Raw genomic sequence first — 22725 nt, forward strand, 5'->3', positions numbered from 1 at the left:
AAATACAAACCTATGTTAGCAGAATTTAGACAAGTATACAAAATGACAGTACATTCCCAATTACGCTACGCTTAGGATCTGAGACGTGCAATGCTTCCAAGATTGAATGAACTAGTTTGATGTTTTTATAGCGTGCACTTAACTGATTATATAATGACCATACATGTTACTGAGAAGTTGTTAGAAAAGTTATTGCTTTGAGGATTCACTTACTGATTTTTACAATCATAAGGTGGATATTAAGGACCCACATTTTGCCTTTAATCTTAAAAAATAGTATAAGAATCTGTTTTAGAGCACTCTTGTTATTTGAGCAATGACATGAAAGCCACAATACTGTTATATTAATTTATATCATCGCACTATTGTTTAAGTTTTTGATGTATGTAAATACTATATACTCCTATCAATTATCCACTACCGAAAGAAAAAAAAACACGCTGTTCATAAGAGTTTCGATGTTGATCTCGTTCCTGCAAATACGTCTGAGCTGGTGTTTCTGTCGATTACACATAAAAAACATCTTTTGTATTATGTGGCAATTATAGCCGTCTCAATCTCATTGTTACTGCAAATGGTTTGTGGACTTTGTCTGTTAGCAGGAAAGAGAATCGACAAGAACATTGGTAACCACGTCACTCAAGACTCGGTCGAAGAGTATCCTAATGATAACAAAAGACGCAAGACATTCGATATACTTAATCATGCTGCAACTGGTTTTCTGTGTTTCATAGTGTTGTTGAACGTTTTTGTAGCATCTATTGGGTTTACTTTGAATAACAATAGGATACATTAAATAACAATAGGATACTTTAAATAACAATAGGAACCATATAATTGACCAGTATGTGCAAAAATAGATCAGCTTTGCTCTTTTTTGCTGTGGATGCTTATAGATGAAGAACATACAAAGATCCTCTTTATTTTTTAATAATGTTTCCACGTCAATTTTAATATGTTTTGCTAGCAGTAACAACAAACATGAATACTGGTAAATATTTTACTGAAGACTCGAATGAAGCCATTTCTATGACATACCAGACGCATGGACACCTTAGCATATATAGGAAAAACAAGATCAGTTTGTAACAAGAAATTTTGAGTATTCTCTCTCTTGTTTATCAATTGTTTTGATTGGATGCTCACCTTTACACTAGTCCAAGCCGTGTCATTTACGACCATTTACAATTTTTACACATTGAAATAAGGTTCGCACATTATTCTGTAGAAAGCATCATAATCGCATGCATTTGAGTTTGTTGAAAATATTGTCTATTGGCCGTTTTCATGATAATTCATAAAGACATATTATTTCTGTTATATAAAACATTATGTAAGTTAGTTAGTAATTCATAATTTGTGTCTAAATTCTCTTTAATCATTCTTAATTATTTACCATTGTTACCGCATTGATTTGAAAATGTTTTACTTCGCGTCAGTAGATAGTCTGGAGTTCATTATAGTATTACTTTTTAAATTTAAAACTTGAATGTGACGTAATCCTTTGTTAGTTTTGTCTATTATATAGGATATTGTACCGATACCCCTCTATACACGCGATTATTTTATTATAATAATCCTTTATTAACCTGTAACTGTCCCAGTCTGACTAAAGTACATCTCCAATTATGCTACGCTTAGGATCGGAAGACGTGCTATTGATAGCATCGTTCTAACTTCCCTTCTGCTAGCCAATCAGAGCCTTGCTTGAACAATTTGTAAGTGAAAGTAGAAGTTTAAAAAATCCATATTTAGCCTGGGTTTTGCATATTTACAATTTTTATGACGACTACATGACGACTACGCCCTCGTGTTTTGAGAGAAATCATATGTCACGGTATGAACTTGGTCACGTAAGGCGTCAGAAAGCCGGTTAGCTCAGTCGGTAGAATACTCGCCCTGTAAGCGAGGAGTCCCGGGTTCGAGCCCGGGAACTACTGCACATTTTTCTCACCCTTTGACATTCGACGCTATTTTGATGGTTCAGCCAAATGCTTGTTGAAACGAGTCGTCTGATTGGTTCAAATAAATATAGCAATTTCGGTAATCCAAATATAGCCTACAGAAAGATGAATGTGAATAGGTCATCCTCAGATCTTCGTTTAGAAGATCAAGTACTTTAGTCAGAATGACAGGTATATAATGACATGTTTTATATCATCACCGCCTCGGTATTTTCTTAACCCGTATCACTCTACTTGGTGGATTTGGTGGACTTCTTTGTGTTCTGCCGTCTTTTTCCGTGATTTCCATAAAGACACCATATAATTATCCTGTTACTGGTATTGTTTATTGTAAAGAAAATGCTACGAAACTAGAATTATACCAGGCGCATTTGTATCTCGACGATTTGGATGTATTCCATTTCGCCGTACAAAAAAATAAATAGAAAACAACGCCCGAGACGTAGTACAAAACGCTCACATAGGCTACCAAAGTATGACCTCTTAAAATGCATTATACTTGAAGCATTTGGGAAAATGTCCTTAATTCGTCTTTTTGGAAAAACTATGTTATTGTATTCTGTTTCGGCTGAATATTTGAATAGATAAAATGAATCGTCTATAAGTGGTGTTCGCGAATCGCCTTACATCTAAGTCCAAGCAGACCTAGTTGATGGGCCCACAGATTAACACATTGATATAATACTACCAATTACTGAAACAATAATTGTAATTTTGAATAAATAAACCAAAGTGCATAATTTATGACTTCATTAAAGTGAAAATCAAGTTTTAAATTCAATTTAGTGTTTTAAATGACAACAATGACAATGATGAACTTGTACCGATGCGTATGAAATTATGTTAAGATTTTTCATTATATAATTAGTTTTAAGTTGTGCATATTTAAGTGTAACGAGGGAATCGATTCTTTGATAGCTCAAATCTGTTCGATATGCTCAAATCACTGTATATGCTGTGGTTTCCTACATGTATTCACACTTTTAAAAATTCACAAGTCATTTAATGTCTGCCAAATAAATTTATCTGTAAAATATTAATGGATAATACTTGTAAAATGAGCCGTGCCATGGGAAAACCAACATAGTGGGTTTGCGACCAGCATGGATCCAGACCAGCCTGCGCATCCGCGCAGTCTGGTCAGGATCCATGCTGTTCGCTAACAGTTTCTCTAATTCCAATAGGCTTTAAAAGCGAACAGCATGGAGCCTGACCAGACTGCGTGGATGCGCAGGCTGGTCTGGATCCATGCTGGTCGCAAACCCTCTATGTTGGTTTTCTCATGGCACGGCTCAAATGTCTTTATTGAACGTAAATAAATTACACCACTTTATCGATATTATCCTCATGTAAACACGCTTATTACTTAAAAGTTGCAAATTTGAACTTCATACGTTTAGCTTCCATCAACAGAGTTTATAGTGTTAAGTGTGTTAATATAAAACTGAGACACATTCATTATTTGTATAATCAAGAGACTGAGAATACAAAGCGATGCGTCCTTTTGATAAAAACGTAACTCGAAAAATTCAATAAGATAGATAATTAGGTGAAAAAAAACTATTTTAAGAACAGATGAGTATATAGAACATTAGCGAAGAAATATTTTATTTGAGAAAATTGACAAAGAAATCGGCACGCCTTGAAAACGCAGCTCACTAAACAGTTCAACTAATGCTTATTATTAAGTATTGTTAAATATACCTCATGGATCTTTTTCCAGTGATAGCTCTCAAGCTTCTTAAATACCGCATCGTCTAGTAAATCCGAAAACAAGAAAACGGCTTTCTCAGTAGATTCCCCAGCAGACGCATTTGAACATAAGATGACAATTACATATGTAATTACTTCTACGAAGGCGTAAAAGTTCATCGTGACTTTCAGTTAAGTTAAGTTATTTATTGATTATTATTATTTGAACGGTTCATTCAGTAATACATCCAACTAGCCACTTTGTTACTAAATGAACTTCCTAAATCAAATATCACTATGTCATGTACTATTTCCATAACTTGGTATGACGCATCTTTGAATATTATTAATAGTTTCGTTTGTTTATTTTTGTGATAAATGATAAATTAAATAGTATCATATCATATCATACATACATTTGATAGAAGATACAAAATTAGGTTTGTATAAAATTATCTGATTAAACTCGTGACAGTGCAAATATAATAAAAAGGGAAAATTTGACTGAACATTCATAACTCGTCATCGTTTGCGACATCAGTGCCCATAGATTGATAAAAGACAGACATAGATAAAAAATGAAGAAAGATGAAGTGCGTGTCCATGGGTGTGTGCGTGATTTCGTGCGTGCGTGCGTGTCTGTGTGCGGTGGTGGTGATAGGATACAGGAGCAAGAAACTGAATGATTTTATTTTGGGAGGGTGGGGTACGAATAGAGAATTGGGGCGAGCTGTAATGTTCCTTTTTGCAGTCTGAAAATTATCTTATTATCACCTGCCTGTACTACAAGTTTCAAGTCAATATTTTCAATATTTTTAAGTTATGCTCTTAACACGATATATGATTGGTAGAATTGACTTTCAGCTCTGACCTAACACCCTGGTCTATGCACTCTGCACATTGTCTCATCACCACGTACCTACATCCTAAGTTTGAAGTCATTGACAATATTTTAATGGTTATGAAGTTATGCTCCGAACACTAAATATGACGGACAGACTTAATTTTCGAGCTCAACACTTGACCTTAACCTTTGACCTGCAGACCAGGTTTATGTTTTCTGCACAACGTTTTATCACTACTTACATACATGCCAAGTTTTAAGTCAATACTTTGAATGATTGGTTAATAACTTATGCTGCAGCCACGAAATATAACAGATAAATTTGAAATTTAAGCCGAATTTGTGGTCTTAACCGTTGATCTACATACCAGGTTAATGTGCTCTGTAATTCTTTTATCGAAACCTACCTACATACCAAGTTTGAAGTCAGTACTTTTCATCATTATTTAGACCCCGGACACAAATTATGGTTGACAGTTTCGATTGTTTAGCTCAATTTGTAACCTTGACCTTTGACCTAAAGGGCCGATTTGCACGCTCCGCACATCGTCTCATCTCAATCTACCTATACGCCAGGTTTAAAGTCAATACCTTTAATGGTTATAAAGTTATTCTCCGGACACGAGGTATGACGGACAGACGCACGCACGTTGGTACGTCCGGACGGACCCACGTGTTTTTCAAAACGGGCGTATAACAATAAATCAAACTAAAACTTCCTGCCCCGGTTTATGGCTTGTACCTAAGTGGTTGCGCGGAAAATAATATCTTGAATGTTTTGAAATATATTTAAAATGTAATAATTTGATTTTATACCATTATGTACATTCCGATTAGACGAGATAAAGTAATTAACTACTAGCTGATATTATATATTGTATGAACAAAGTATTAATCAGATTGTGTTATCTGTCCTATATCAGTTCAGGCTGAACACCCACTTTTTATTTAAATCAAAATATAAAATGAATTATTTATGTGTTATAATCGACAAACAAAATATAAAAACGCGAATCTCTTTTGAAGTTGAAGAATAACACTATTGGCGTTTGCCATGTTTTTCTGTAAAGCTTACATCAAATGACTGTGTAGACATTACGCAAAAATGAAGTATAAAACATTAAAAAAAATGTTCGAAACTTAAACTTGTGTTAATCAACAGAATTGTAATCGACTTAAAGTATGTTTTTGAGTGATTGTAGTCACCATATTACCTTAATTGTGCTGGTGTGACTCTAAACTGAACGAATACAGAAGTATCAGTCTTTATGTATAGTTACTGCGTTAATTCTAGACTAAGTGATGAATATGACAGACGTCAGATACACAAATAAAGTAAAAATGCTTTTTATGGGCTTCAGTAAGTATACACGGTCTCGGTTAAATCTTTTAATTTTCAGAAGGTGAAGGGCAAGGATAAGTCTTCATTAGGGGTAAAGTAACTCGATATTACTTAGAATTTATGATGCGTTATGATAGAAAAGTAAGGACATTACAAGTATCTAGGACAGCTATCTGTTGTGAGCTGTATTAATTATTTACGAATTTGCCGCTTTAGGCTGATTACTAAAATCAAATGTATGCCTACGCTATCACAAGTAGTCCAAATATAAATAGTAATAATCTTTCTTCCTTTTCTCGTGCCCTTTCTCAAAAGTATCGCGTTTTCGATTACTCTATCGTGTTTTAGTATGTATGTGTAACATTCTATCAAACTCAGCCTAAAGTTTCCCTTCGAGAAGTGAAAGCCGACACACATAGACATTCATACCGTGTTAATGGAACAATTATCCTAAAACAAAAAATATGCAGTGTTGAACCGTTATTTTTACACATACGAATTCGTCTCATGTGAGAAAAATTCGTTCGAATTCCTCACACATTGTGTGACAAAAGCGTGCGAATATGTCACACATTTGTGAAAAATTAATTCTGTATCTATATACCCCTCAAAGCAGAAACGTGTACTTCACGAGTAAAAAATAGTAGAAAAAACATATGTAAAAAATATTGTTCATATGAAACTTTCACACATTCCAAACAACATTTTATCTCACTTATTATAATAAACAGATCAGGGGTGGGGGCATATTGTTTTTGATATGCTTGGAAGAGTCTCATTTTTCACAGGATGACCGAACATACTGAGGAGATGACCCTTGCAGATGAATAGATTTATAAGTGTTTTAAAGTACACTAGATCTAAGGTCAAGGGCACAAGGTAATGACGATCAAATCTAGGTCAAAGTTCAGCTAAGAATAGTTGATTAATATCTTTAAATTTTATGGCATGCTTTTAGTGGTTTATGTATTAAAAGGTCATATCACTACCTGCTATAAATAATTAAATACGCACTGTTTGTGTGCGGGGATTGGTGTGGGGTGGTTGAGGGCTTCACTTTCATAAACACATCTTGCATTACTCAAACCGCTATTTTGAAAAAGAGTGGCCACAGCAAGAGACGAGTGGAATTCGTTCGAATTCCTCACACATGTATAAATTTCGTTGGTGCTAAGAGGTAGTCGAAAAATAGGGCTACTTGTGACATATTTGTACGTATTTGCCACGCAATGTGTGAGGAATTCCTATGAAATTTTCACATGTGTGACGAATTCGTTTGTGTGATAATTACGGTTCAACAGTGCAGTACAGAAAGCCTAAGGCGTAGGCTAGTGCATATGGCATGGAATGCTAATCCGATATTATCTACAGACTAAATTCCGACGTTCCATGTATAACAAGTTACATGCAAATATTTCTTCCCTTTCGTATCAAACAATCGAAAATGCGTGTCTTTAGTGAATTCGTAACAAGATTATGGTATATATGCATTGTATACTTTAAAGTAAATTCAGTTGAAGGAATGTAGATAAGCTTATCATTTGTCATAATAACATAAGTAGAGTAGTTCCACTACCGTCCATGAACAGGCTCAATCAAACCGAGCCTGCAGCATTTTCGTTTTTGTCGTATTGAGCGACCTGTGAAGTTTCCACTTTTCACTATTTTAACTAAAGTCGAAGCTGTCGCAGTTTTTACAAAGATTTATTTCCCTTACACCGTATAATTCATCTATTAGTAAACATATTAATTTCATTACCCAATTACAAACGATTGATCAATGTCCGCTATATTTTGAACCATTTTTGTGTTGCAACGCAATGTCATTTTTTGTAGTTATATATTATAATATATAATTAATTTACAGAATTTACAGGTAATCAAGTGTCTTTGAAACATCATATGTATAACTGGAAGTTATGCATTGCGTCTGACATGTGTTTTGTTAAAACCTCATTATAACGTTTTGCAGCCCGACGACAAATGCATATCATTGTTCCAGCCTAAGATTGATATAATTATTTAATATCATGAGAACAACCGAATGGTGAATACTACAGGTCATATTATTGTTCCCGCCTGATATCAATACACTATGGGTACACGCGAACAGAGAGTACTACAAGCCATATTATTGCTCCCGCCTAAGATTAGATAATGAGAAAAGCTAAACAGTGAATATTAAAAGTTCAATTATTGTTCCCAAATCAGAACCGAAGAGTAAATACTACAAAGAGGAGACAGTGTGTGACATATAATCTAACACAAAGGAGTGATTGGGTGCCGTGCTTAAACATATTTTTTTCCATATTTCCAAAGAAAAGACATGTTATGTAACATAACAAAATGAAGGGGAAAGATTAAGCTATACCATGATACTTTTCATATAAGATTTTGTGCAATGCCATCACGATTATGTTTAGATAACAAAATATGTAACAATAGCGCCGCCATGCGGGGCAATATACGCCCGAATTCTTACATCATAGGATTGGAGCAAAATTTTAAGAACTTGACTGTTGTAGCCCCAAAGGACTGGAACAACGAAAGGAAAACTTCAAAAAACAAATCTAAGTCCACAAAAAAAAAATCAAAGTCTACAAAAAAATCCTTATCAGGTATAGGTATGTAAAAATACACCTTAAAATTGGAGGTACCATCCATGTTGTACCACAGAAAAGTGGTCTCGGTTTTTCCCTATGGCCAATAATAAAAAAGTTTCAAAAATAAGCTATTTATAGTAACATAAAAGGGAAGTAATTAAAAAAAAATTATTGTAAGTCAAAAAAAGAGATCTGCCAAATAAAAACAAGACCACTGCAATGCAGAGCAATATACACAAAGCAAAGTCATATATGACCTTTGACCCTTAAGTGTGACCTTGACCTTGAAGCGAGTCATCCGGAACATGCGCTCTGCCAACGTTACAATGTGGTGAACGTTTCTGCAAAGTTTCTTTGAAATCCTTCCAGCAGTTCAAGAGTTACAGAGCGGACACGAAACAAACTGATATGACTTTTGACCCCTAAGTGTGACCTTGACCTTGAAGCAAGTCATCCGGAACATGCGCTCTGCACGTCGTCTTGGTGTGGTGAACATTTGTGTCAAGTTTCTTTGAAATCCTTCAAGGGGTTCAAGAGTTACAGAGCGGACACGAAACTAACTGATATAACCTTTGACTCCTAAGTGTGGCCTTGACCTTGAAGTGAGACATCCAAAACATGCGGTCTGCACATCGTCTCGGTGTGGTGAACATTTGTGTAAAGTTTCCTTGAAATCCTTCAAGGGGTTCAAGAGTTACAGAGCGGACACGAAATTGCTAACGGACAGACGGACGGACGGACGGACAGACGGACAGACGAACACCAGCGTCATAACATAATACGTCCCTTCGGGCGTATAAAAACTCTATTGTTATCTTCAAACAGATTCAACTATCTTATCTGTACGTCAAATGAGCCAAACTTTGTGTGGGTGTCCAAACTACCAACGTGCATCACAAATTGTCCCTAAATTGTCAGAAAAAAGAGTTACACTGAACAAAATTATTTTTGGGTCTCTGATTCCTTCCAAAGTCAATTAAAAGTGATATGATTCAAGAATGGATTAGTTTATTACAAAACTGTGATACTCTTTTATAGACCACCCTTTAAAGAAATAGATTGTCAATCTTAATGCAATGTCCTTCATAAATTGAATCACTTCAAACACTTCATCAAGTTGTGAATTTCTGTTCTGAGAAAAAGACGGAAATGTGTTATATGAACTTTATCCTTGGGCTCCGCCTTCATCAAAAACTAAACTTCCTTTTTTCTACCAATGAATTAGACTGTTTGAACATTATTACAACACTTATTTCCTCTTGACCAAGACAGCCAGTCAAAATCCGTGACAAAAATCACCCATATAATATGTGTTACATCAAAGCAACATATCTTCAATTAACACTCCCTCTAGAGCATTAGATGACCATAAAATCAAATGCTAAGATGATGGTCGAAAAATACAGTGACTAAATTTATAGCCTTGTTCTTCTTTTCAGTAAGGTGTGTGATAAACATATGTCAAATGTTTACTGTTTATCATGCAGTTTCATCAAATAAATGTTTTATATTTGAACTTTTAAATTAATCTTTTTGGCATTTGATAGAGGAAAGTATAACTAGTTTAATATATAAAATAAAAAACAAAAGATGATCAAAAAAAATGCCAATTCATTCCTTAGTGTATCCTTAGATATAGATTTATGAAATATTGTACACCATATTAATCGCCAGAACATTTACTCACCAGAGGCATGCGAAAAATTTATACAGACACTAATTCTTAAAAACTGTTTTAAATGTTTACATAAATATAACATTTCAAGTATAAATTGTTGTCTAAATGTCATATATCAAGTTTACACTGTTTGAACTCAATTTGGTACTGAAAACGCCAGATTCTCCACTGCAATCAATACTTTCTTAACAGATTAGTAAAATGACAACATTTTTATATTTTTATTAACAGTAGATTTTAAGTTACGTTGACTAACGATTAGCATACACATATAAACTTCCTCGCTTTTAAACAGTATATGGTGGTGGCGAATCAACTGGTATCTCTAACCTTTCCCCACAGGTAACTTCAGCAGTTTCTCTTGTGGATCTGCTAACCCCTTCTGTCTCCTCATATGTTGGTGGAGGAGCACTTGCAGCATCATATGGTGGAGGCTCAGACGGGTTTCGGAAGGTATTGTAAGGGTTCCTTAGCAAGGAAATACCGAACCATTGCCTAATACTGAAGATAATCATCCCTCTATCTTCGTGTTCATGTTCGCTATTTGTTCTGTTAGTTGGACTCTGGTGAGGTGTCACAATTTCTTGTTGGGCCTGAGCCTCTCTGTTCTGGTGTATCTGAGAATTTACTTCCACTTCCGGCATTTGAGTGCTTTGCTTTGCAGAACGCGTGCGAATAATCAGTAACCTTAAATGTAAAATTAGGTTTATTCTTTTTAATGCAAAGGACATAGTTTAAAACGTTCGTAAAATACAAATTTTAGTAAAAACAATTACATTTTTATCATGTAATAATTTCTTTTCTTTAATGGCATATAGTTTGCAAATGTAGGTAGATATAGATATTAGGCCAATTTAGGCTAATAAAAAGTAACTGAGAAAGATGAAAAGAAAGAACAATAAAAACTATCTTAATGTTTAATATCAAAAGGAAGAAAGAAAAAAGAAAGAAAGAAAGAAAGAAAGAAAGAAAAGATGGATGGACAAATGGATCAACTGGCAGATCACACCAGTACAAGCAACAAGATGCCATAGATCAAAACCCGTAACACATGCCGCAATAAGTATCTTTATCATAACAATACAAATAAAGAAAGCAGAGGTCGTAAACAATTACCACATATAATATTTTTATAACTTTTCTAAAAATGAAAACAGCGTTAAGCAATCATTAAATATTTCGAGCAACACTAAAATAAAACACTTACAGCATGAAATTAATGTGTCCTCGTCACAATAATAGGAGCACTTGCAACACCACTTTCATCATCCAAATATCAAGTGTTATCGTCACTATATCTAGTGCAATGAAGACAGTCACTTACCTCATGCAAAAACAATGGTATTATAGTCAATGTAGTTAAAGCGATGTAAGACAGACACTAAAACAATTTCCTCATGCAAGTGGCAAGTATTGTCGCAGCCATATTAAAGCGATGAAGACAGACACTAAGACACCTACCTCGCGTGAAAGTAGCAAGTATAATTGACACTACATAGAAACGATGATGACACACAACACAGACACCAAAACAATTCCCTCGTGCAAATAACAAGTATTGTAGTCAATATGTTCGCAGCGGTGAAGACAGAAAGTTATCACTTACCTCTGCAAGTAACAAGTATTATTGTCATTATAGTTAAATAGTGATAAATGCAGAGAAGGCGTGAAACAAAAATTTGAAGTGATGAATACAGACAGTAAACACTTACCTCATATAAATATAAAATATTTTCGTCACTATAACAAAGCGATAAAGACAGACACTTAAACACTTTCTTCGTGCAAAAACAACAGGAGCTGTCACAGGAGACAGCGTGCTCGACGATTTCGATGCTGGATAGTGAAACTTGGCATATCTGAGGAAACTAGAGCTATCACTGGAGTGTTTAATGACTCCAATTGTGGATGAAGATATTGCACAATAGCCTGAGTCTATGTAAAAAATATCAACTGAAAGTAATAAGAGAGGTAAAGACAAAATGTATCAAAACACTATATAAGTATATCCTAAGCAAAAAGGGACATAATTCATTAAATATTGGTGCCAGAGTTATGCTGCTTGTGTCATATAGTGTGGGTGATGATGTTGAACAACTGTTTTAAGTTTGAATCAAATCCATTCAGTAATAACAAAGACAGAGTGAAAGTGCATCAAAACTTTAACCTAAAATTCTAAGTAAAAAGGGGGAATAATTAATAAAAGATTTGTGCAAGAGTTATGCACCTTGCATCATATGATAAGGGTAAAGATGTTGAACAATTGTTTAAGTTTGAATCAGATCCATTTAGTAATAACAGAGATAGAGTGAAAGTGCACCAAAACTTTAACCTTAAATTCTAAGTTAAAAGGGGAATAATTCATGAAAAATTGTGCCAGAGTTATGCATCTTGTGTCATATGATGTGGGTGATGATGCTGAACAACTATTTTAAGTTTGAATCAAATCCATTCAGTAATAACAGAGGTAGAGTGAAAGTGCACCAAAACTTTAACCTGAAATTCTAAGTAAAAAGGGGGAATAATTAATAAAAGATTTGTGCAAGAGTTATGCACCTTGCATCATATGATAAGGGTAAAGATGTTGAACAATTGTTTAAGTTTGAATCAGATCCATTTAGTAATAACAGAGATAGAGTGAAAGTGCACCAAAACTTTAACCTTAAATTCTAAGTTAAAAGGGGAATAATTCATGAAAAATTGTGCCAGAGTTATGCACCTTGTGTCATATGATGTGGGTGATGATGTTGAACAAATATTTTAAGTTTGAATCAAATCCATTCAGAAATAACAGAGATAGAGTGAAAGTGCATCAAAACTTTAAACTGAAAATCTAAGTGAAAAGGGGGGATAATTCATGAAATATTGGTGCCAGAGTTATGGCCTTTATGTCAGATGATGTGGATGATGATGAGGAATAAGTATTTCAAGTTTGAATCAAATCCATCAAGTAATTACAGAGATAAGTTGAAAAAAGAGAAAGTGCACCAAAACTTTAACCAAGGTGGGGACGCGGAAAGACGCCGACGCCGACGCCGGGGCGAGTAGGATAGCTCTCCTTATACTTCGTATAGTCGAGCTAAAAAGCATTATTCTCACTTTTTTAAAGCAATGAAGGTAAACACTTAACGATTGCCTCGTAGATATACAGTATCGTCTCTACATTTGAAGACTAAACACTTTCTAGTGCAAATATTATCATAACTACGTCTGAAAGCGATGAAGACAGACACTTAAAAACTTACCTCATGCAAACAGGAAGTATTATCGTCGCTACATTGAAGCGATAAAACACTTGCCTCATGCATAATTATAATATTTGTTACCTACCGGCTCCTTTGTGTTTTGTTTATAATACACCACAGGCATAAGAAGCTGGTGTATATCATAAAATGCAAGACCTTGTGTCCTCCGGTGAAGGACTAGGTGAATATATGACTATCGGCTCCTTCACAAAAGTATATCTAAATATAGATGTTCGATTAGTTTTACCAAAAGTTATCAAGCAATTGGTTCAAATCCTGACTGCGATAATATTTGAACATTAGGCCAGAGTTTTTTTATTTTTCGTTTTACGGGAGCGCCGGTCCTAAATATTGCAAAAGTGGAATAAAATTAAAATTCATTTTCCCGAGTTTTATTTTATTTTTTCCGCCGGTCGGTTGTTTACAGCCCCAAAGAAAATAAAATTAGTGTATTTTCACCTGGACGTAATTTCACAGGAAGGGAGTTTAACGCGTGCAAAATATCGTGTTTTGCCGTACATTTATCGGCATTAACAGGGTGTAAAATTCCACTCGCCTGCTCGCATTGGCGAGTTAAGTCTGAGTAGGACGAGTGGACCTCGCTGTGTACTCGACCGATCGGGCGATTGTTTTTTTTTACGTCCTTACTTTACCAAAATTCAGAAATTACATCTACAAAACGTCAACAAACATTGAGATGGTTCAGTCGCTACCTGGATTGACTGGAAACAGATAAAGATATCAAAACGTCATGCCGGTAATTTTCCATTTCACAAGCACGTGTGACCTATCGTAACATCTAATTTACATCGACATGTACACAAAATCCGTGCGTAGTGCATTCATTTTTTAATATTTTCGCTTCAAGTTTTCAACACCCCTTGAGAAATAATACTTTATGAATTCTATAATGATTTTAATAAGATATCGACAGAAATGTAGGCAAAATTCTATAAAAACGGTCGAATTTTCATATAATCATTTGTAAAAATTCAAACAGCGCGATCTTAGTTACTTATTTCTTTCTAAAAGTAAATAAATGATGAATACTTTGGGCTTAAAATTCAGACTTTTGACCAGAAAGTATAAAAAACAGAATAAAAAAATCTTAAATAATGAAAAAGCGGCTGCGATTACAATACATGGAGTAAGACGATTTTTGGCAAACAGATTTCTGTTAGTGTGGCAGAATAGGTTACGTGACCTCGTGAACGTAAGTAGAAATGCGATTTTAAAATAAAGCAATGTGATGTCACTGCGGTTTTTAATAAGTTTTAAATGAATCTTTGTACATGTATTTTTTGACCAACAATTTAAAAGTTTTTCTTGTCAAACAATAATGTAAATTCCTTGAGGGCAAATAGGTCACAGAGCTAGGATATCCACTATAGTAACTATCGTTTGAGACATTTACCTTTTATACGGGATATAGCACATTCGCTTTTGATAACAAATTAAAGAAGAAATTTTTTATTGATTTCTATTTCTCAGCAATTTTAAGAACCGATGCGGTACGATCAGACAGTGATGTGTCACATGGCGCGAAAACATGACGTAATGCCATGAGAATCTCAAGCAAAAATACCGCTTTGATCTCCGCTTCAGATGTCAAGATACTGACACACTTCTTTTAGCTCTTAGAGGGGGTGTAAATTGATCATGAAAACAAGGTCAACATTACTTAGTTTATCACTGAATAATTACTGATAATCTTTAACGTTTTTTTTCTCTCTTTCTACACGGGTGGATGGACGATGATTGTGTCCAAATTTTTTTAGACACTTTTCAAAATTTATATTTTTCGGGAAATAATACTATTGTACATAATACTCCTTTCATAAAAGTGACAGTATTAAAAGTATTAAATTGTCTAAAGATTGTCTTACTCACATTTTGTTTTCAATAGATTCAACTTACAAGTTTGCCATAGAAAGGTAATACAATATCAAAGGTGCTTTGACATTAAATTTTATTCAAAACATTAGTTGTTTGCAGAACAAATAAATGTTTGTAACAGCAGATTGTTTTTACATTTTTATTTCAACGGTGACCCCTCACACTTTACACAGGCTTGGGACTGTCTCGCATAAAGCAGCTGGTAGTGTTGGCAAAATCTCAGACAGATGGTCCATTTCTTTTGTAACTTCAATAGAATTCATAAGTGTATAAAGAATAATAAAGAATACTTTTTATTGGAGACAATATTTTGACAAAAAGTGATGCAACTTCAGTACTTGAACTTAGTGTAGTATAAAAAGGTGCAAATTACAGAAGCAACTTCAGTACTTGCACTAAATGTATTATAAAAAGGTGCAAATCACAGAGGTAAATTTTCAGATTACTTTTTGCTAGATTATCTTTCGTTTTTCATCACTGAAAAAAAAATCTTGCCCTCTGCACTGTGACTGTTATTCAAAATTATTAAATACTTTATTTTGCTGATAAAATCCAGTATATTATGAGCTGGCATAAACTGTAAAGTTAGCTCATTAAAGATGATACTGGTGAAAGATACAATAAGTAAATATTATGTATAAAAAACAGAGGTTACACAGCAGAAGATGCAAGGAAACCAAACCACCAAAACTACTACACTACTAATTAAGCCACTTTATACCAGACGTGTTTAGTCTCTACTTGCTGTCACTGAAATTTACTGTGGCTGTTGTAACAGATAAAATAATTTTTGTCTTCCACTTAAATTAAGTAAAACAAGCTTTCTGAATTTTAAAGACTTGCCAGTGTAAGTTACAGTGCCTGAAGCAGTTTATTCACATGCATGCATGAAAATTTTATTCAATGTTTATCCTGTATAAATGGCTTTTATAGTCTTAAAACATAACAATACATCACAATATTAAATATTGGACACAAACAAAAGTAAACAAAACTTGAAACGAAAGTTCATCAAAATAAAAAAAATCTTAAAAAATTCTATTTTATTTTTATTTTTTTCCGAGATGCTCACTTTCAAGCTTTTTATTTTCATTTTTATTCCCTCCTCCCCCTGCTCATTTTTCAAAAATCTCCCGTAAAACGAAAGATAAAAAACTCTGGCCTTAAAGTCAAACAGATCTTGGAATTTATTTGAAAGTTAAAATAAACTTACTCAGTATAATAAACGTGAGACATTTCCTGTGTCTAAGTATTGACTTGTCAGAAAAATTATTCATGAAAACATAACCATTGACAGAAATAATATTGAAATATTATTATAATAGCAAAGGTTACACAAAGCAAAAAAAAAATTCTTCTGAATTTATTTAAATCCAGTGTCCAGTCAGGATGAAAATCATGGCGATCTCCCGTGCAATTTAAATGTCAAACCTGTTAGCCCACTTTCATATTCAAAATAATTGAAACGTTTCTGGGATTGTTTGAAAAATGTTTAGCCTATTGTTTCAGTACGTTTTAAAGACATCTAACTCGCAAGTATTTGATGGGGATTCGCCAAAGTAGTTCCATCCATCAGGTCCGGGTGGGGACTTTCGCCGATTACTCACACAAAACAAGAAACCTTTATAGTTATTATAGCAAATCATCTGATATAAGGAACACACTTCCATGTTCCAATACTAAAATGCATTGAAATAATAAGGGTTACAGCGAACCCCAAAGCGTTATTTTTAGAATTCTTGGCGAGTATTTTACAGTAGTATTGGATATTGTACTTACAATTTTAAATCATATAACACATTTAAAAACATAGCATGAATGTTGATTTACAAATGTACCTCAATGACATTTAAAACCAAATTTTGATTTATAACTAATGTCTTCCGCAATATGACACCAGTGCATTTGAATTTAATTTGGTGTAGTTATATGATCTTAAGTACCAGTTCTACATGGGTATTTATTGGTACCACCTTGCGAATGAAATAGTTTATAATTTCTATACACTCAGATAGATATAATCATAAGATAAAACATTTCTACGGTATATCGGAATAACGTGATAATTATTCTGTATTCTGTCCAAAGCTTTCAGGCGTGAAACTTCCTCAACCAACATTTTATCGATTTTTGAGATTATGATTTTAACAATACTGATTTGCATATTCAAAATAGCGTTTTATTTCAGGATCAGTCTAATAGGAGGAAAACGAAATTCATTGCAAACATGTATCTTATACAAAAATACGAAGACAACTGATGAAATGCAATTCAAGTTCAATCACTTAATGATAAAAATCAGTTTGCTATTACAAGTTATAGTTATTTTGCAAGGAAAATGTATATATAAAAATACCAGTGTTTCACAATTTGATAATTAAGCATTTGATTCAAATTCTATATTCTGACACGTAAGTTTCGGCTTCAAATATATATAAACACTGTGGTAAAATGCCATTTGCATTAAAACCTGACAAACTTAAATTATGAAAGGATTTGTATATCAATTGAAAAGGCACAATTGTTGACTTAAGAAAGAGATCGCAGATCTACGGATCGCAGTGTCGTGAGTTCGATCCCCAGGGCGAGTCGTATGTTCTCTGTGGCATTTTGATAAAAGACATTGTGCCTGAAATCATTCGCCTTTCAAATGTGACTCATGTGTTGAAGCTGACAGTAAGTTGTGGGGTAGGTTTGTACTGGTACAGAATCCAGGATACTGTCCGCCGTTACATAACTGAAATACTGCTGAAATGTGACGTTAAACCCAAAACAAACAAGAAGCAAAATTAGGAGGAGATATTAATCATCACAATGTTTACCATATTATCGTCAATATAGTTAAAACGATAAAGACAGACACCAAATTAATTGCCTCTTGCAAATAAGAAGTATTATCGTAACAACAAACAAAACGATGAAGAGAGACATTAAATCACTTAACTAATGCAATTAGTATGTATTACCGTTAGTATAGTTAAAACGATAAAGACAGACACTAAAGCAACTGCCTTTTGCAAATAAGAAGTATTATCGTAACAACAAACAATGCGATGAAGACAGACATTAGATCACTTAAGTCATGCAATTGATATGTATTACTGTAAATATAGTTAACAGGATAGAGATAGACACCAAAGTAATTGCTTCTTTCAAATAAGAAGTATTATCGTGACTACATACAAAACGATGAAAACAGAAACTAAAACATTTACCTCATGCAAATGATAGGTATTATAGTCAATATACTTTAAGCGATAAAGGCAAACACCAAAATAAAAGCATATAAGAAATATAATAAAAAGTATTATCGTAGTGACAACAATTAAAGCGATGAAGCCAGAAACATTGCAAATGATAGGTATTATGTAAATATTGTTAAAGAGATAAATCAAACTCCAAAATAATTACCTTATGCAGGTAACAATTATTATCGTCACTACATTTACCGGCGATGAAGACAGACTGACACCAAAAACAGTTATATGTAACTCTAGCAAAAGGGAAAAGGTTTTTCATTAGCAAAGTCAGTAATTTGAAGACAATTACTAAAACACACTTACCTCATACAATGATACATTTTTATCACAACAATTCAGACAAAAATGCCAAAACAAACAATTACCTCACAACAACTAAAAGTATCACTGCCGCACAAGTAGCGATAACCCCGGTGATAGCCCTAACATTTATATCATCATGATCTGTGGCAGAAACAAAATTGTCTTCGTCTTTGAATGATGTAAAGGAAGGTACGTCGCTCGAGTCAGTAGCAAATATTTTCGTTGTTGTCGTAACTTCATCTGAAATATAAAGTAAATCAAATGTAAGTGCAACTAGACGGAAAACGAGTCTTAAACGTAGGCCAAAAGTTGATGAAGTAGAAATGCAATACAGTAACTCTAAATTTTAACAAGAGCTGTCCGTAAGACAGCGCGCTCGACTTTTCTCAGTGCTTGATTCTGAATTAGAGCTTTGCCTGTAAAAAAAAAAATCCAAGTTAAAAAGGGACATAATTCTGTCAAAATTAAAATCAGAATTATGGGAATTGTGTCTCCTGGTGTAGACTTTGATAGAAAATAACTCTTTTGAGTTTCAAGTCAAAATGTTTAATAGTAACAGAGATATTTGACTTTATCAAAAAAAATTAAAAAATTCTAAGTTAAAAAGGGGCATAATTCTGTCAAAATTCAAATCAGAGTTATGGGAATTGTGTCTCCTGGTGTAGACTTTGATAGTAAATAACTATTTTGAGTTTCAAGTCAAAACCTTTAATAGTAACAGAGGTATTTGACTTTATCAAAAACTTTTACAAAAAATTCTAAGTCTAAGTTAAAAAGGGGCATAATTCTGTCAAAATTCAAATCAGAGTTATGGGGATTGTTTCTCCTGGTGTAGACTTTGATGGTAAATAAGTATTTCAAGTTTCAAGTCAAACGCTTTAATAATAACAGAGATATTTGACTTTATCAAAAAATTTAACAAAACATTCTATTAGTGAAAAAGAGACATAATTCTGTCAACGTTCAATCAGAGTTATGGGGATTGTTTCTTCTGGTGTAGATTTTGATGGTAAATAAGTATCTTAAGTTTCAAGTCAATAGCTTTGACAGTAACAGAGATATTTGACTTTATCAAAATCTTTAACCAAAAATTCTAAGTTAAAAAGGGGCATAATTCTGTCAAAATTCAAACCAGAGTTGTGCGGATTGTTTCTCCTGGTGTAGACTTTGATAGTAAATATCTATTTTAAGTTTCAAATCAATAGCTTTGATAGTAACAGAGATATTTGACTTTATCAAAAACTTTTACCAACGGCGGCGCCGACGCCGACGCCGACGCCGACGCCGGGGCGAGTGCAATAGCTCTACATTTTCTTCGAAAAGTCGAGCTAAAAATCATATTTTCCTTTTTCATTATGTTCTAAATGTTCATTTAGAATTACATTGCTTATTCTAATCAAAAGAAAATATAATTAGATAAAGTGATTGCATTACATATATTACCTGCTTTAATGCACGGTTGTTCGCCAGATGTTGTCAACCAGTTTCCAGAAGTAGTGTGACAGTTAACGTATTTATCTGTTGAAGACCGTTTGTATGGTGGGAAACAAAAGTATTCACAGAGGCGCTGGCAGTTGTAGAACAGGACATAACCATGTTGTATTGTACCGCTGTAACAGCGCATCTTGACGTTGCGTGCGTAGTGTAAGTCGATGTCAGGTCGTGTTTGAAGAAGTCAGTGTGCCGTTACATGAAACCCTTTCTATTCTGAAGAGATTCCTATAAAACACTGTATGCTGACTATATAATTACGTAATGTTTAAAGTGATCTCAGGTCTTATAAAATATATCTGTATCCTTAATATACACCGTAAGTATCAACAAAATATACCACATTCTAGTGTTAAATCATACATTTGAAACAGCATTTAGTAAGTTATGTAACAAATACTCAAATCTGACATAGTGACTACTGAAACTAAGTTTCTTTGAAAACTGCGTAAAAAAAAAGAAAAAAAAATACGTGAAATAAACTTACCCTGAATATCAAACATAATTCACATATAACACTAAAATGATAATGCACATTTTCAAAATGGTCGTTCTAAATTTAATGCCATTATTACTTTACCGCTATTAGGAAGTATGAAATTCAATGCAAAACAGTATTTGATTACCTGCATTCGTGCAAGAAGGAATTTGTTTACTTATTAAATATAATAATAAATAAATTGCGGTTACGTGGTGTTTACATTTGGGTATGAAACAAGCTAGAGTGTGTTTAAACCGTGTTTTGTTTTCCTATTCTTTTACACTGTTTTTTAAATGATTCAGTGTTGTATATTTTTTTAAAGTAAAGGATGTCCCAAATGAGTCAATAGCCAACTAACGGCGGTTGTTAAATTAGCATACATTTTAACCCATATCCTGCTAAATTTCTATAATGTACTAGTCCATCTTTCAATTTGGACAGTACCATTTACTGTTAAAAGGGGTGCTTACCTAAAAATTTCTTACTGAATAGCGAACAGTGCAGATCATGATCAGACTGCACGGATGTCCAGCATGATAAGGGTTAACATCGCGTCACAATGTCGTAGACCAATCAGAATGAAGAAATATTCAATTTGAGGAAACACAGAGATAAATATTTACATCTTTTTTGTGCAAAAGAACAAAAAAAATCCATATATAAATACCATGCACACACAGCAATCGAAATGACATCTATACATTTTGGCGTGTAATAAAATTTAAATTTGAACTGAATTGAACTAGGCTTATTCAAGGGAAAGCAATACATTACTATCACAAGCTTTAATTTAAGAAACAGGGTTTTATCTCCCCTTGCTAACATAAACATAATCATGTACAAATAGACAAACAGGAAGCCAAGCAAACAAACAGACAAATAAATACTCCTCATGTATACAACCGGAATTAACGTTCATGAGACAGATGCAAGTGTACAAAACTCAATCATATAGCGCTGTACGTCGATTGTTACTAAGTTAAACATTAAGGTATAGGTCCATGTTTCAGAGAAAAAAGTTCGAACGTCATCAAATCATAGAAAGAAAGCATTGTTTTACATGAAAATTTAACAGCGTATAAAACATTTATACTATTCTACAAAACCATTGTCAATTTACTGTAATATGTATTGAATTCCAGAAAGGGACTGCATGAAGGGGCCACACTTCTGGACAGTTCAGCGGCTTTAAAATCTCACCATTTTTTAAAAACTGTTACACGTCTTCGTTTTGATGGATTTGCAACATCGTGCAAGTGTTTAAACTTTACATAACTAGGTAAAACATTGTTTTTGTCAATTGTTTACATTTCTTTTATTTTACAAATGGCATTCTTATTTAAAGGGGGACAACTCATTAAGAATATTTTAAGTATCCAACTCTGTGGGACAGAACAGAAAAACATGTATTGGATAGATAAGTTGTTTGTCAAGATGTTGTTCATTTACTAAAAACATCTGTTGTTTTGTGATATACTGCTAGACCTTAATGCATGAAAAGTCATGCATAAATCTGTTAGGCTTTATGTTACTAGCGTGTATTGTTGTCTCCCATTTCATGACTGGCAAGTTATCAATAAACAATGTACTGACAGAAGAGAAAGGCCAGGTAAGCACGTAACACTGAAACGAAAAGTGTGTTACAATTTTGGCAAAGATAAGTTTTCAATATTTGATTCATTATGTGCTTGCGATATCAAGGCAAACACAGATTTCCAAGGAATCATTTTTATACATATTAAGGGAGATCGTGCAGGTATCCTACATACCATGTATGGTGAAAATAAACATACTGGTTAGGGGCGTTGAAAACAATAAAGAAGCTATTTTAAAGAACAATAACGAGAAACCTTTAGCCTGCTGGTGGCAAGTGATTCAGCCTTTGCGTAAAGTGCGGACCAGGATCAGCTGATCATGGTCTGCACA

General features: G+C 33.8%; 1 protein-coding gene across 3 annotated transcripts in view; it reads right to left on the bottom strand.

Moving 5' to 3' along the window:
• LOC123563928 (extracellular subtilisin-like protease) overlaps positions 1–21217 on the bottom strand; it is a 27575-nt gene extending 6358 nt beyond the window's left edge. The window contains exons 1-4 of one of the 3 annotated variants that reach the window (XM_053536523.1): positions 20806–21217; positions 20271–20546; positions 18890–19067; positions 3669–10810 (exon numbers count right to left, since the gene is read on the bottom strand). In XM_053536523.1, coding sequence (XP_053392498.1) covers positions 3669–3836 — 168 coding nt within the window. In that variant the 5' untranslated portion in view covers positions 3837–10810; positions 18890–19067; positions 20271–20546; positions 20806–21217. Of the gene's footprint in view, positions 1–3668; positions 10811–18889; positions 19068–20270; positions 20547–20805 lie in introns of those variants that run through there. The other 2 variants (XM_045357096.2, XM_045357097.2) reach the window with 2 other exon arrangements.
• Between the last annotated feature and the right edge of the window lie 1508 nt (positions 21218–22725).

Source organism: Mercenaria mercenaria, chromosome 2 (assembly GCF_021730395.1).
Source record: "Mercenaria mercenaria strain notata chromosome 2, MADL_Memer_1, whole genome shotgun sequence".
NCBI classification, from domain to species: domain Eukaryota; kingdom Metazoa; phylum Mollusca; class Bivalvia; order Venerida; family Veneridae; genus Mercenaria; species Mercenaria mercenaria.